General features: G+C 39.1%; 2 protein-coding genes across 2 annotated transcripts; both read right to left on the minus strand.

Annotated features, from left to right (window-relative positions):
• Positions 1-6,637: 6,637 nt before the first annotated feature.
• LOC307125212 (corticosteroid-binding globulin) lies at positions 6,638-8,891 on the minus strand. Its single transcript, XM_079814914.1, has 5 exons — positions 8,794-8,891; positions 8,023-8,674; positions 7,647-7,929; positions 7,361-7,505; positions 6,638-7,261 (listed from the first exon to the last, which is right to left on the minus strand). Exons 2-5 carry the CDS (start codon positions 8,633-8,635, stop codon positions 7,061-7,063), a joined length of 1,242 nt encoding a protein of 413 aa, XP_079671040.1. The 5' UTR covers positions 8,636-8,674; positions 8,794-8,891; the 3' UTR covers positions 6,638-7,060.
• Positions 8,892-9,046: 155 nt separating this feature from the next.
• Positions 9,047-17,017, minus strand: trafd1 (TRAF-type zinc finger domain containing 1). Its single transcript, XM_079814913.1, has 11 exons — positions 16,553-17,017; positions 16,264-16,301; positions 15,580-15,715; positions 14,647-14,700; positions 14,137-14,560; positions 12,909-13,270; positions 12,193-12,441; positions 11,218-11,347; positions 10,880-11,090; positions 10,717-10,777; positions 9,047-10,579 (listed from the first exon to the last, which is right to left on the minus strand). Exons 2-11 carry the CDS (start codon positions 16,296-16,298, stop codon positions 10,541-10,543), a joined length of 1,701 nt encoding a protein of 566 aa, XP_079671039.1. The 5' UTR covers positions 16,299-16,301; positions 16,553-17,017; the 3' UTR covers positions 9,047-10,540.
• Between the last annotated feature and the right edge of the window lie 375 nt (positions 17,018-17,392).

Consider the following 17,392-nt stretch of genomic DNA (forward strand, 5'->3'; position numbering starts at 1 on the left):
CAAGAGGGTGACATCTAGCGGAGATGACTAGTAATTAGATTTACGTTAATCTTATATTCAATGTTTGCGGAAATAAAAATGGGGGAAAAAAATCGATTCGTGGCCTTTGAGAATCGATTTTTAATCGACCACGTTTAAAAAAACGATTAATCGAAAAATCGATTTTTTTGCCCAGCCCTTGTGCTTAGGGTCATTGTCTTGTTGGAAGGTAAACCTTCAGCCCAGTCTGAGGTCTTGAGCTCTCTGGAGAAGGTTTTTGTCCAGGATATCCCTGTACTTGGCCGCATTCATCTTTCCCTCGATTGCAACCAGTCGTCCTGTCCCTGCAGCTGAAAAACACCCCCACAGCATGATGCTGCCACCACCATGATTCACTGTTGGGACTGTATTGGACAGGCGATGAGCAAAGGCCAAAAAGTTCTATCTTGGTCTCATCAGACCAGAGAATCTTATTTCTCACCATCTTGGAGTCCTTCAGGTGTTTTTAAGTAAACTCCATGCGGGCTTTCATGTGTCTTGCACTGAGGAGAGGCTTACGTCGGGCCACTCTGCCATAAAGCCCAGACTGGTGGAGGGCTGCAGTGATGGTGGACTTTCTACAACTTTCTCCCATCTCCCGACTGCATCTCTGGAGCTCAGCCAAAGGGATCTTTGGGTTCTTCTTTACCTCTCTCACCAAGGCTCTTCTCCCCTGATAGCTCAGTTTGGCCGGACGGCCAGCTTCCTAATCAAGTCCAATCAGTATAATCAAACACAGCTGGACTCAAATGAAAGTGTAGAACCATCTCAAGGAAATAGACAGCACCTGAGTTAAATGTATGAGTGTCACAGCAAGGGGTCTGAATACTTAGGACCATGTGATATTTCAGTTTTTCTTTTTTTATAAATCTGCAAAAATGTCAACAATTCAGAGTTTTTCTGTCAATATGGGGTGCTGTGTGTGCATTAATAAGAAAAAAATTAACTTAAATGATTTTAGCAAATGGCTGCAATATAACAAAGAGTGAAAAATGTAAGGGGGTCTGAATACTTTCCGTACCCACTGTATATATATATATATATATATATTGTCACAGACACGTCAGGTTCCACCCTCCACCAATCACAGCGCACTCCTTCCCCAGAGTACTGATCACCATCACCTGCACCTCATCACCACACTCATCACCAGCACTACAAGACTCACAACCACACAGCACTCCACGTCCGGTCTCGTTCGCATATACTACTGGCTATGCTTACCTCAAGGACTCTACTACTGATACTTACCTGTCTCCAGCGTGTCTCCTTCCTTCCGTGTTCCTTGTCTGCTGTGTGGGTGTGGTCCTGTCCGTCCCTCAGTACTCCAGCGATCTACAGTCTCCAACGATCTCCAGTCTCCAGCGACCTCCAGGCTCCAGCGTCCTTCCATCTACAAAACAAAAGACAGTAACTCTCTCTCTCTCGTATCACCTTCTAATCTACCAACAACCGGTTTACTCACCTGCTCCACAACATCTGCTCTACTGTGGTCTAATAAACTACCCTTACCTGTTAACATCTGTGTCTGCCTCCTGTGTACTTGTAACATATATATATATATATATATATATATATATATATATATATATATATATATATATATATATATATATATATATATATATATATATATATATATATATATATATATATATACACAGTATATACGATTGGCTTCATCACTCGGTCTCCTCTCCACCAATCAGCTGGTGTGTGGTGGGCGTTATGGTGCAATATGGCTGCCGTCACACCATCCAGGTGGATGCTGCACATTGGTTGTGGTTGAGGATATCCCCCCCTTCTATGTAAAGCGCTTTGAGTGCTATATAAAGGTAACAAATTATTATTATTATTATTATAGTTTAATGGCGATTTGCATAACCTACTTAGTGCACATCGCCACCTATTTGGTGGTTGTGCAATCATTTTTTCAATCTCTTCGTTTAATAAGTATTCACTGAGAATAAGGATTGTATTGTTTGTTTAATGCTAATTCATTGAATGCAGATCCATGTGTGAGATGACAACAAAATAAATTATATATTTGAATTAAATTAACATTTAAACATTATCTTGTTATAGTGCTTTAGAATTAATATATTATTGTATATTATATTGTATTGTACAGTTAGAATTGTATATACAACTGTAACTATATAACAAATTTGTTTATATTAATATAACTATATTAATTATGCAACAAGTATCTGAATACCTCTGAATCAAACTAATCCTGGAACATAATCTGCTCCGGAGCAGGTTATGTTCAGAGAGTGAGTTACTATGGCTACTTACCCTGAAAGTTACCTCAGTTTTTGGAACCGAAAGATGAGGTGATCTGCTTCCCTTAAACATACCCAGGTATGTCACTGAGCTGCTCAGTGAGCTGCTTTCTGGAATACCCCCTCTGCTGGCTAATGTTGTTATGACATCTGAATGCCATTGCTGTTTTTCTAAAGAAGAGGATGTTGCCTTTTTTTGGTCAGTGATAAAGATTATAAATGGATGGTCAAAAAGTGAGACTGAGCTGTTATATCCGATGCCACTGAGAAGCTGCTGTTTAGTCTCACCACCAGCTCCTAAAGACAGCTCAGAAAGGGCCATGGACACACTGAATGGAGAGAAGAAACTATTCTTGGACTGATACTCGGGCATTTCTACAAGCCTCTTTATCTTTATCAAAGATGGGAGTTTATCGCTGATGGAAGGTTGTGGTAAAGTCTCTTGATTTTCTGAACAATTGCAAAAATTACAAATCCACATAGGTGAATTCAGGGTGATTGGGACACTTTTTCTCAAAAGTGTAAAAAGCAAAAAGTATTCACCCTATATACAAGGTTCAATGGTCTCATTTGAAGGCCCTGAGGAAATTTAACAGAAAGACTTTATCAAACAATATCCTACAGAGTTTGATAAATATGTAATTTATTAAGTAAATAATTCATCTTATGAAAACAGAAAATTTCCATCTCTCCAGAATTATAAAACCTTTGTCCTTAAAGCCACAATATGTAATCGTATATATCGTAACGATACAGATCCACTTTTGCGGCACGACTGAAGCGTGGTGTTGTGAGGCTTCCCCTCATGTGTATGTTGATGGGCGTTCCTCAAGTTTAGCGCTATGGGCATGCGTTTGAGCCGGCGGGGAATGAAAAACAATGGACTGGCGAGAGACTTCCCTCCGTCTCCATGTGCTCTACTTCTATTGGATAGTTGCGTCACGTTCAACGGATCATTTGCATAAAGTTGAGCTTTGGTCAGGTTGCTGATCTACTTGTCCGTGCAACACTTCTGTCGCGCCACACTCCACTTTATTCCTATGGGTGACGTCAAGCGACTTTAATGTGCCCGCAAAGCATTCCGGGAAGGCGGCGCTGCATTTGAACAAATGCCGCGCGTCAAAAAAGCTGACCGAAGCTCAACTTTATGCAAATTAATCCGTTGAACGCGACGCGACTATCCAATAGAAGTAGAGCACATGGAGACGGAGGGAAGTCTCTCGCTGGTCCTTTGTTTTTCATTCCCCGCTGGCTCAAATGCACGCCCATAGCGGTAAACTTGAGGAACGCCCATCAACATACACGTGAGGGGAAGTGTGACGATACAGATCCACTTTTGCGGCACGACTGAAGCGTGGTGTTGGGGAGCTTCCCTTCATGTGTATGTTGCTGGGCGTTCCTCAAGTTTAGCGCTATGGGCGTGTGTTTGAGCCAGCGGGGAATCAAAAACAAAGGACCGGCGAGAGACTTCCCTCCATCTCCATGTGCTCTACTTCTATTGGATAGTCGCGTCGCGTTCAACGGATTCATTTGCATAAAGTTGAGCTTCGGTCAGCTTTTTTGATGCACGGCATTTGTTCAGATGCAGCGCCGCCTTCCCGGAATGCTTTGCGGGCGCGTTAAAGTCGCTTGTCGTCACCCATAGGAATAAAGTGGAGTGCGCCGCGACAGAAGTGTTGCACAGACAAGTGGATCAGCACCTTCACAACACCACGCTTCAGTCGTGCCGCGAAAGTGGATCTGTATCGTCAGCTTTTTTGACGCGCAGCATTTGTTAAAATGCAGCGCCGCCTTCCCGACTTCCCTCCGTCTCCATGTGCTCTACTTCTATTGGATAGTCACGTCGCGTTCAACGAATTAATTTGCATAAGTTGAGCTTCGGACAGCTTTTTTGACGCGTGGCATTTGTTCAAATGCAGCGGCGCCTTCCCGGAATGCTTTTCGGGCGCATTAAAGTCGCTTGACGTCACCCATAGGAATAAAGTGGAGTGCGGCGCAACAGAAGTGTTGCACGGACAAGTGGATCAGCACCTATAGGAATAAAGTGGAGTGTGGCGCGACAGAAGTGTTGCACAGACAAGTGGATCAGCACCTATAGGAATAAAGTGGAGTGCGGCGCGACAGAAGTGTTGCACGGACAAGTTGATCAGCACCTATAGGAATAAAGTGGAGTGCGGCGCGACAGAAGTGTTGCACAGACAAGTGGATCAGCACCTATAGGAATAAAGTGGAGTGCGGCGCGACAGAAGTGTTGCACGGACAAGTGGATCAGCACCTATAGGAATAAAGTGGAGTGTGGCGCGACAGAAGTGTTGCACAGACAAGTGGATCAGCACCTTTAAAACTTTAAAGCCCCGTTCACACCAGGCCATCCAAGGTGTAGGTGTCTTTGTTTCTTCAGTAGAACACAAATGGAGATTTTTAACTTCAACCGTTGCTGTGTGTCACTCATAGAATGGATGTCAATGGTGACTAAATCTATTAGGGTAAAAAAAACATGCACAGACAACTTCAAATTAATCCATGCGGCTCGTGACGACACATTAATGTCTTAAGACACGAAACGATCGGTTTGTGCGATAAACCGAACAGTATTTATATACTTTTTTACCTCAAATACAACACCATGTCCAACAGCACTGAAAGCGCAGCACTTACGCAAACGCCAGGAGTGCTCTCGCGCTCTTCTTCTTCTTCTTCTTCTTCTTCTTCTTCTTCTTCTTCTTGTTTTACGGCGGATCGCAAACAAATACGTGCATTACCGCCACCTATGTCAGAAGTGCTCTCGCGCTCGTATACAGTAAACAATGAGTGACGTATACGAGCGCGAGAGCATTTCTGACATAGGTGGCGGTAATGCACGCATTTGTTTGCGATCCGCCGTAAAACAAGAAGAAGAAGAGCGTGAGAGCACTCCTGGCGTTTGCGGAAGTGCTGCGCTTTCAGTGCTGTTGGACATGGTGTTGTATTTGAGGTAAAAAAATATATAAATACTGTTCGGTTTATCGCACAAACCGATCATTTCGTGTCTTAAGACATTAATGTGTCGTCACGAGCCGCATGGATTAATTTGAAGTTGTCTGTGCATGTTTTTTTTACCCTATAGATTTAGTCACCATTGACAAGCATTCTATGAGTGACACACAGCAATGGTTGAAGTTAAAAATCTCCATTTGTGTTCTACTGAAGAAACAAAGACACCTACACCTTCGATGGCCTGGGGGTAAGCAGATAAATGTCAAATGTTCATTTTTGGGTGAACTATCCCTTTAAGGCTGCTCTCGGCGGGGAGAGCGCCCGCTGAGCGCCGCTGATCGACTGGATCTCACAACTCCGAAAACGCCAGATCACATTTTCTAAAAGGCGCTCTCTTTATAAATAAACCACAGATTTGAGCTTTAACAAGTACATTCTCGCCTGAAAAAGTCTTAAAACTACATTTTGTGAAACATTAACAGAAGTATTTTTAAATTACGTGGGGTTTCTCATCCGCTATTGACATTTGCTTGTTGGTGCGAGATGCATTCTGGGATACCGGTCTGTCTGAAGTCCATAAGTGTCTTCTCGATGCATCCTCGATAAAAGGGCCGGATCAAGGACACATCCGGGGATTTGAACTGTACTTGGCTAGATGTGAACTTTGAACTGAACCAGTACTTGGGCAGCAACTGATGATGTTTCACAATTGACGATTGATGACGATTCCTCCCGTCCTCTGGAGTTTGTTATCCCGAGTCGAACTTGCATGTCTGAACTACCAAGGACACAAGTCAGAAGTTTGCGTACTGAGAAACGGCCTTTGAGTTGGAACAGTACTTGGGTAGCGAATGATGACGTTTCACAAGTCCACGAGAACACAAGTACAGACAAGAACGCATATTGAGAAACGGCCTTGGTGTGTCTCTGTGTGTCTCTGTGTGTGTGTGTGTGTGTGTGTGTGTGTGTGTGTGTGTGTGTGTGTGTGTGTGAGTGTGTGAGTGTGTGAGTGTGTGAGTGTGTGAGTGTGTGAGTGTGTGAGTGTGAGTGAGTGTGAGTGAGTGTGAGTGAGTGTGAGTGTGAGTGAGAGAGTGAGAGTGTAATTATCACACTCCAACCCTAATTATTTATTTTAATTCTGTTTCAAGCAGTTCATTATTTTGTAAATGTGTTTTTTTTCTAAGTATAAGTATTTTTCTCTAAACCCCAGTTTGAAAACCTCTGCTCTAATGCATACATTTATTGTAATTTGGGGCTTTTAATTTATTAGAACGATGGTGGAAACCCAGGATAGCACAGGATTGAACTCATGTCCTCAGCAGTTACACAGCAAGTCCAAGACCATGCCAAATGCAACAGCAAAGTCCTTTTTTTATCATTATGTATGAACGTAATGTAAGACAAATAGGCAGTATTTTTGAATTTTTTTATTTAACATTTTTCAACACCTTTTTCCAAGTAAGCATTACATATAACAGTTGTCACTTGGCAGATAAGTATCTACCTATACATTGACCAGAGGAAACAGATCTAGCATTGCCTACATGTGGTACTTTGCTGTAGATTCTCTTTCCTGCTATTTATTTCCAAACAACCAAAAACAGTTTGATAAGGTGGTTCAGGTGTTTGATAAGCATTGGAACTAACATGAACCTCTAGGAGAAGGATTGAGTACCTCTCTATATCATCATGCTATAGAGTCAGCAAAATAATGGTAGGCTACAACACTTAAATCATGTCCACCTGCTGGCTAATGTTGTTACGACATCTTGGATGCCACATCACTGTTTTTCCGCCGGGGAAACAACTTTTCCAAAGAAGAGGATGTTGTCATTTTTTTGGTCAGTAATAAAGATCATGAATGGACGATCAAAACTCAAAGTCTGCATTGGGCTGTAAGACAGTAGTCTGAATGAAACTGTTGTCACTGCTGCTGCGGTGGTTCCCTCCTCATCTATATCCAGAGTGGCTTTATGCAAAGCCTGAAAGTAATTCAAAGTGAGTTCTCTTAAAAATTGCTCTTTTTATAGTATATAAAAATATCATCTATTAATTTGAAAAGTGATTTGAGGCTTTTATACCTTTGAAATGAAGATACGTTCATCTGAAATTCCTGTGAAGTTGGCTATATCTGTAAACATATCAGCCATTCCCATGCCTTTCAAAATATCATTCAGTGAATATGATGTTTTCAGAGACAGCTTGGGGACATAGATGTCAACTTTTCTGAAGGACAAAAAAATTTCAATAATTGTCCGGGCCATGCTGAGAGATTGACCTTAAAAACATTTGAACATCTAAAAGCTTTTATAAATCAGTTAGGATAACTATATCTATATATATATATTATATATATATAAAACCAACCTTTTCTGGACAGCACTCCTCCACTTTTCAATGTGCTGTCTAGTGATGGCCATCTCCAGATCTTTGATGGTCTTATCTCTTCTGTCAATATCTGGGACAGCAAGAAACATGGAGAAGGAGTCGTTGTAGTCAAGACAGAGGACTTTAGTAGCGAGTTTGCCATCATAATAAACTTTGAGGTCATTGTATTGGTGCATCATTTGTACTGGAACGGTGGTCTCAGCATCCACATGAAATATACCCTCATGGGTCCCGTTTGGGTCAAATTGCATGTCCCATTTTCCTTGGGAAGAAAGACTGGAATTATTTCTTATTATAGACAATGACATTGCCAGAACTACAACAGTATGACTATTGTATTTGTGTGCTTGTTTACCCTTAAAATATATGTACGTGAGAAGGAACATCAAAGTATCAGATTCCAGATGATCAACAGCTTGATTTATTTTCCCATGTGTTTTTTCCTTCACATACATGTTGATTTGATCTAATGTTTCTTTGACGCTGAAATCCACAGTGAATCCTTCAGAGTGGTAAAACTCCTTCATCTTCTCCAAGAACCCAGGAAGGGGCTTAAATTTGTCGCTTACATAAAGTGCACTGCCAACATCAATGTCCACCCCTGTCCTCTGGTCGATTTCTTCCAGGAGACTGTGGAACATCTGGTGCATTTCTTCAGTGCTGAAGTCCGAGCTGTTATGGCCGATGCCACTGAGAAGCTGCTGTTTGGTCTCACCACCGGCTCCTAAAGACAGCTCAGAAAGGGCCATGGACACACTGAATGGAGAGAAGAAGATATTCTTGGACTGATACTCGGGCATTTCTACAAGCCTCTTGTACAGGTGAAAAGCAAAATCATTGTTCATCTTTATCAATGATGGGAGTTTATCGCTGGCAGTAGGTTGTGGTAAAGTCTCTTGATTTCCATGGACGACTAAGTGAACAATTGCAAAAGCACAAATCCACCAATATACAATGTTCTTTTCCATGATTCCTTTTCAAGGGGAGCCAATAGATGAATTTAGGTCCTGAGGAAACATAACAAAACAGTTTTACAACATTATGGTAACAGAGATTCTGCAAATACCCTGAGCATTAATAAATGAGTGTTAAACTAAAGACATTATCCTGAGCACAAATTTCCCACCTGTCCGGGCAACTGCCGTATCTTTCCTCAAACTGGACTGAATTATAAAGCATATACAGTTTGTCTTTAAGTATGATCAGAAAACCAACCTTTACTCTGTTTACTTTTTGTGTTTGTAGAAAACATTCCAATAATTAACTACAAGAGTAAACACAGTCACCAGAAGCTCTATTTACTCATGATAGAGTATTAAACCACATAAAGTAGACCAGACAGCAGCGGTACCAATGAAACAACTGCTAATATTCAATTTGTAGTAAAAAGGAATGCAAACTTTATTGTTATGACATCAAACGAGACAATCCCTTTACATTCTTCTAACCACCAGTGTTGGGTGTAATGTATTACTAATACATTACACTACTCGGTGCTACTCTTAATTTTTCTGTAATTTAATTATAGTTACTTCTGATGTCATTTTATTAAGTACTGTATACACTGTAGAACAATTCTACACAAAACAATCGTGGGTTTAACATATGTTTTTAATATAACCTTCAGTACAAAAATAATTTTAGCAATTTTATAATATTTATTTGAAAGAATTAAAAGAGCAGTTTCATGTCTATTCTTCTATTGTTCAACTGGTTGTGGTTGATATGGGATTTAGAAAGTAATTAGTAATGCAATACTTTTTAGACAACTTTCAAATTGAACATTTATATAATTATATTGTTGACGTAATTAGTAGCTAGTAATTAATTACTTTTTAGAGTACTTATATCACAGCTCTTATATATATGTAATGTATGTATGTCTTTAATAAGTGCTCACAACCCCTGTAAGGTTTTCTTGTGCAAGCAGCAGAGCACATGGTGGATATCAAAAAAATTATAACTTTGTAGAAGAAAAAAAGCAATGGGACAACCATCCCACCTTAAGCCGCAGCAAGATCTTTTTTATTGAAAAGATGCGTTACATGACCAAAGGAAGATAAACTATCATAATAACATCCAAACCAATTATGCCACCATACAGACAGTCTTACAATAAAAGCTCTCAAATATCCATAAATTTGAAGTTTATGATTTGTCGTTGTTGCACTAAAAGATGTTTTTAAATGTACATTGTAAAATTACTTCACAAGGTTCAGGATCAGATAAGAATGTCATTTTTGTAACACTTTACAATACGGTTCTGTATGCTGAAGAACATTAACTAATGAATTAGTTAATGTATTCGGTATGATAATTTTACAGTATTTATTAATCATTGTTATGTTAATTCCTAAATATTATATTGGTCATTAGTGAATTATTAGTTCACAATGCATTATAAACTAACAGTATGAACGTGCACAAATGTTAACGTTTAAAATATATGTCGAAATTAATATTAACCAGGATTAATAAATGCAGTATTTTCCACTGTTCACAATTGCATTAACTAATGTATACAACATTACAGTTATGCAAGTTTCTATATGTGTACTATAACTTGTGTGTAGAGTTTTAAATAAAATACAAAACATTTCTCTATCATTGTCTTTAAAACAAAGAAAATACAACAAAGTTTAAAACAAACATTTACAATTACATTCAAATCACAATAGAAAAAAAATACAATGAAGAATAAAAAAAAAAATAGTGCAATCAAAGAAGAAGAATACATTTACAAGCCAAAGAATCGATCAATTCACTTGGACATGTACATTTTTACAGACGCAAACATAATAGCCAATAAACAGTAATAAGAGGTCACTGCTTTGAGTCACAGAGACTAAGATTGGTTTATTTCCTCCTCTTTTCTACTCCTCCTCTTTCTCAACATTATGCTTTTTAGGCACCTGAAGATAAAAAAATAAGTTATAACAGGTCAAATAGTATTTGTAGAATCAAATATCTGATAACATCATCTAATATGTCCTGCATGCATGTCTTTAAAAAAATGTATTAATTTCCCTGTAATAATTTACATACGAACCTTTGGTGGCTCCGTGTTTTTCTCACTGGTTCGACCTTCCTGTCTTCCTCGGAGTGGAAGTCTGTCATGGGAAAATACGAACATTTTAGTTTCCATGTAACTTTTCCAAAATTTGTGTATATGTGTACATACATAATTATTTCTGTAAAACATCTAAGCATACCCCGAAGTGGTTGTAGAACGGGGCTTGAGGCTGTCGTTGACATACGTGTTTGCTTCTACAGCTTTGAGCCTTTGGTTCCTGCTCTTCACCTGCTGCTCAACATTTGTGTTTTTAGGGTAACTGTAGGCTGAGGGTGACCATTGGTCCAAACCTGAGGTGCCTATCTGCCGCCCCTGAGCCATCTGCTGCAGGAGCTCCTCACCTGGCTCAGCTGCAGTAAGATATAAAGGGATCAATCAATACATACTGATTTCAAGCAAATGTATCTTTTGTAATTAAGAAAAACGAACGAGTGGATTACAAAGTCGAGATTGTGTTTATCTATTTTGGTGACTCACCTTGATGTCTCATCCTCCTCTGCCTCTCAGGAGACTTCCTCTCCTGGGCCTCTTTGGCGGTCTGGTCTGGTTTTCGTGGAGACACTCCATCGACTGAATAAGCTGACTGGGGGCGGAAGTCACACTTGTCCTGTACAGTATAACGAAATTCAACAGAATCAACAAAAGTCTCAACTAAATGGTAGGCTCCATTTCTGCTTCACTTTCACAAAAGTGCTTAAACATGCTAGCAGAAACGAATCACAATTGATGCAAAACTAACTGGATATAAACAAGTGAAATTGTGTGTATATATACAAATGTATTCAAATTTACATTTGCAAGCTAATTTTACACATTTTTATAAAATATTTACACATCTAAAGGGTTTTTACTTTACATGAGCATGAGAAGAATAATCCCCCTTAAAATAGGATGGTAAAAACTGAATTAAATAATATGAAATTGTATTCCTTTGTTTGTAGGCATCTATCATAACATTTGTGAACATTTATGCTCTCTTTACAAAACAAAATGGGTTTTCTTCGACAAAATATCTGGAGTACTTTATTTATGCAACTTTTCAAAACAATTTTGTGATGACATCCAGAATTAGTTTCAATATGCTTATGCTTAATATTGTTTTTTCTGAAGTGAATCCTAGAATTTAATATGTGGTGAATAAAATTGTGATTTCTGCAAATTATTATATACAAAATTGCAGAATCTTTAAAAACCCTCCAATTTCCGTGTCATTCTAAAATGATTTAATGCAAATTTTTACACATTGTTAACAATATGTGTAACAAAAATGTCCTACAATTAGCCTATGCCATTTCTTAAAAGTCTTCTTTAAAGTATTGCTTATCGCAAAGACATAACAAAAAACAACATTTCTTATTATTGTATTACTTCTAGTTGCTGTTTAGCCTCTTTGCCTCCATTTTATTTGTAAGGGCTGTTATGTTCTGGAAAAAAACACACAGGTTGTCATACCTGATGATGAAAGAGCACATTCTCTTCCAAAGCAACGCCACAAAACTCACAAGGGATGAGCACGTCGCCCTCAACTGGGCTGGAGGAGGAACTGTAGGAGAGTGGAGAAACGGAGAGGGGCAGGGTGGGCGGACTGGGTGTGCGGGGAGGAATGACATGCCCAGCCCCTTGAGTGATGATGTCTTCATATTGAAGAGAAGGAGCTTGTTTACTGAAGGATGCGATCGCAGAGGCCGGGCTACAGCCAGTCTAGAAGACAAAAACAGAATATTTACTTTATGCTGGCCACTAAAGGCAAACATCTAAAACAAGCCACTCAAATAACACACCCCTTCTCTACGGCCTCAGAAAGAGAAGAATCTGATCAAGGCTCGGCCTGTGGGAGAAGCTAGAGGGCTGAAATTCGATGAGGTTCCCATGGAAACTAAACACCACATTGTGAAACAATAGAGATCTGACTAGAAGGAATTGAGAGGAAGATTCAACCTCAGTGCTTACATTACAATAGCCTGCCATGGAAAACATGGCTTATGTTGTACTCTGTTAGTGTAGACATGTAAAGGCACTCAAAAGAGGCGACTCTAGAGGCTCCAAGTACCACTGTGGCTGATGCAACGTCATACTTGCCAGCTCTAGCAAGACACAACAGTCCTGGCTTAAATATCAAGCCATGTGGGAGTGTAACCTGATGGGATGATTGAGGCCTGATCACTTACCTGGTGTAAGATAAGGTCTTCTTCTGGATAGAGCTCTTCACAGAACTCACAAGGCAGCATGATGTTTGAGGAGGGGCTGTGGCCCGGAGCCGTGTTGGTTTTAGGGGGGGGTGCAGTGCAGTTGTTGTTAGTGCTGGAGGAGAGCTGGGAAGTGAGATTGCTATGGGCTGATGTCCTTCCCAGGTGACTGTCCCACACATCAGTCCACACGCCCTCCTGAAGGGGGTTCTCCAAGTCACCTTCACTCTGCAGGCTGAGGGCCAGCATGTAGTCCAGACTGGAGGACTCGTAGTCTGGCAGTTGTCCCAGAGACCACAGCAGGCTGTTGTTGTTGTTCCCCAGCTCTGTTTCCTGATCCAGCACTGAGGAAATGAGCAGAGTGGAAGGTTAGTTTTTTTCCCCAGCATCCTGTTAATACCCGATTAAAAAACTCCCATCGCTTTATACACACCCATTATGTTTATTGTAGGGATGAACTGATATTCTGCAATTCTGAATGATACAATAAACCAGTTATTTTTTGTTATGGCCAATATCCAAGTTCCAAATTTGTGTTTTTTAAGGTTTACTTTAAGTGAGCATTAGATAACCACAAAAGATCATCTTTACACCGCTGAGTTAAGTCTGCTCTGGGCTCAAAATTCGGTTTCACTTTATTTTACAGTGTCATTGTTACATGTAGTTACCATAATAATAACAACAGTAAATTATGCATAATTACGACTAACTCTAAACCAAACCAAACCCTAATCCTAACCCTATAGTAAGTACATGTAATTACTTTATATTACTCGGTACTTAAATGTATAATTACAGAGTAAAAAAGACACCTTAAAATAAAGTGTAACCCAAAATTCTGTATAAAGATGCAATGCAGCATTAAAGACTAAATTATTCCTGCTCTGATCCACCTCAGCCCCTAGTATATGCAGTTTAAATTGCTGTAAATGTAAATGCATTTATGCCACCTCAGAGCAGCATTACACAGTTTGTGTAAAGACACCTAATTGCCACTTCAGAAGGTTTTTGCCATAAATGTAAAAGAAAATTAAGGAAATGAGCACGCACAATTAAAAATCCAATATCAACATATTTGATAAATCAAAAAATGGCTATTATCTGCAGATAATAGTTATGGTACCGATATATCATACACCACTAGTTTATTGCACTGTAAACAATTTTTTGTAAACAAGGACAGGACTAAAACAGCCAGACTGATACATACAATAAGCAAATACACTGTTCCTTGTTTCTGTGTTTCTCCTGGTTCCTCCCCTCACTGTTCCTCTGGGGCCGTTATGCAGTCTGTCCTCCAAGGGTCGTGGTGGACCCCTGCGGTCTGCGGCCCCCGTGTTGTTATTATTGTGGCTCCTCTCCTGGGCCCTCAACAGGTTATGAATGGAGTGTGCCTCAAACCATGCTCCAGGAGACTGGGGCCCTGCCCTACTGCTGTGCCTCTCCTGAGGTGGAGTCAGACTTCCGCACAGGGCTGGATGGATGTGTTGCTCTCTCAGCATAACATTACACTTGCAGACAGGGCAGGGCTCTGTGCGGGTACCGCAGTACTCCTCATGCTCTTTAGCCTGATAGGAAGCCAGCTCCAGATCACAGAACTGGCACGGGACCATTCGATGACTGCATTCTGACCTCTGAGAGGAGCAAGTAGTAGTCAAATCTACAGAATTCATCAATGAAAACAGCAATATGCATAACTGCTTATATTGCACAACATTACCTGATGGGTCTCCAGGAACCTTTTCTCTATCTTGAATCCACATTTGCATTGTTCCTGTAAAAAGAGTTTTAGATTGAATAAAACTTATATTTAGCAGCCTTGAGAAAAGGATATGGTTTCATTCTGCAATTTAAATACGTATATGGTATATTTAATTTTATGCTATTTCAATACTAAATGAGACTGAAATTGCAATCTCTATTCTAGTAAAAAAATAAATAAAAAATTCTCAAAAAAAGGATTGGATTTGTCTATGTCAGGAATTGACTGGATTGTTGTAGTTTACTAAATGCTGCAATCTCACTTGAGTAACAGGTTGCTAGAGGGAAAGAGGATTACTGTCCCACTTTTGTACAGGGAGAGGTTAAAGTAATGTTTTTGATTAAAGATTATGTGGGCACATGATTTAAAAAAATATATATATTTATGTGCATGTATAATAATTCATAATAAATAAACATTCTATAACATATTACATAAGCAATATTCTAAAATAAGACAAGAATATTGATCAAAATCAAAGTAAATTTGGATTTCATAATGACACTAAAGTAGTTCACCCCAAAAAACAAAGTTTTTTTTAAACAAACAATGAGAGTCAATGGTGTACAATCGTTTAGAACTTTCTTCAAGAAATATATAATTTTAGTCAATACAGGTTTGGAACAGCGTGAGGGGGAAAAAATATCTAAAATGTATCCAAACTTATCTAGCTTTTGCAAGTCTTTTGTCGACTGGAATTATATAATTTTTTTTTTTGTGTAAAGTTGCTCAACTCTGAACCCATTAAACAGACTGCACTTACCCTTCAAAGTCTTTTTTTCATTTAGAACATTTTCTTTTTTGTATTCATGTCTACAGTACTCTAAGGTCCAAAGCGATATTATTATCACACATACAGTCAATTAATCATATATCATGGCAGGATTGTACCTCTGCATGATCCATCTCTTTGTGCTGCACAAGCTCAGCATGAGGAAAAGGCTCCTGGCACACCTCGCAGAGAGCAATATTCCGCCGACAGTGAATCTCATGTGTTGTAAAGTTGGCTTCTGGAATGTCATGCTTGCTGAAGACAGAGAACATGGTTAATTGGCACACTGTAGTTTCAAAGGAGTGATCTATAAACACCACAATCACTATTGTGTCCTTGACTATTAACTCCTGCGGAACTGTCCGTGTAAAAAGTATAACACACAACTGGCTTTTTATATGAAAGTGTTTCAGCTTAATTCCTCAATAGTCATAATCAGGAAGGGAGGACACTGACTGCAGCGCAGTCAGAAGGCTTGGTGGGAGGGACTGGGAACACACCAACAGTAAGCGAAAGCAGAAGGCTGTCCAATAAACCAAAAACTACATATTTATTCATAGGGATAGTATATCCCAAATTAAAAAGCTGGGTCTTTATTTACTTCCAAACCTGTATAACTGTCTTTCTTCTGCGCAACACAGAAGATGATGTTAGGCACTCTCATTCATTTGCATGGGAAAAGATGAAATGAAAGTAAATAAATGGTGACATTTAGCCTAACATTTCCTTTTGTGCTGAACGGAAAAAGGCATGTGGGTGAGTAAATGACGACAACATTTCTTTTGATTTATTTTCTTACTTACCAATTACTGCAAAACTGGGTATTTTCCTCAGCCATAGTCTGTGTGAAGAAACAGAAAACTCATTAAGCGCGTAACGTTACCTTTCTCCATTAAACAGAGTTTCAGGCTTAAAACATATTTGATAAAATATACAGTAGGCAAACTACACTTAGAATTTTTAATGAATGCCTTCGTTCCGTGTAAACATTGAACAGACTGTACGGTGGCGGTGTTATAACGTTAGTTCTCTATCCTTCCCAACAGACAAGTAACTGCTAGAATTAAAGATGTAACTTATAACGTTACTTGCCTTATCTTTCGCTGAAGCTTGTAAACTGGAGTTTGGTATCCAACTATTTGGTAAACTATTCGCTGGTACTTTTCGTCCTTGTTTTCGGCCCGAAGAACCAGTAACTTATGTGATAGAGGAATTATTCAAGGATTTGAAGACAGTCCACGGTGTTCTGTCCACACATCCGAGGTGTTATAAATAGATGGTTTAAAGTCTGTCGAGTTTAATCTAAATGTCTAACGTTAGGCTGCCATCTCGAAGTGTCCATTGCTGACAAGCTAACGTTATAACGCTCACTGTGGTAACTTGCTGTGTCTAGAGACTCGAGTCATTGGACTCAGTCAATCTACACAGAAACAAATGATAAACTACTAATGCCAGAGCTGTGTCATCTACCGCAATTATCAGTTCAGCTTTCGTTTCGTGACACAGTATCAACAAGAGGCAGTATCAGTGAAAACAGCAACGCTGACAGATGGTGACGGAGATGTTATTATTCATTTTTCAAAATAAAAGACTGAAATGCGCGTCAAAAACTAATAACGACCGATAAGCGAATAATACACAATTAGGGAAAGTAGCTCTACTGAAAATTATGATACATCTATGTTTGACGTTATGTTTTGTCTGTTCTATTTCTTTTTCTTCTAAAAAGTGAATAATACTGACAACAGCAGAGTGTTTTTTTTTGTGTCAATAAAACCGTGTATTATAGCTTATATTGTGGATACAATAATACATTGTTAATAAAAGTTCATTTTTATTAATTTTAGATTTAAAGACAAATTAAAATGTTCAGTCTTTATTATCTCTAAATGTCTAATTGTTTTCTAATTATATTTTTAAATATGCATCATA

This window comes from Gobio gobio (genome assembly GCF_949357685.1).
Source record: "Gobio gobio genome assembly, chromosome: 4".
In the NCBI taxonomy this organism is placed as follows: Eukaryota; Metazoa; Chordata; class Actinopteri; order Cypriniformes; family Gobionidae; genus Gobio; species Gobio gobio.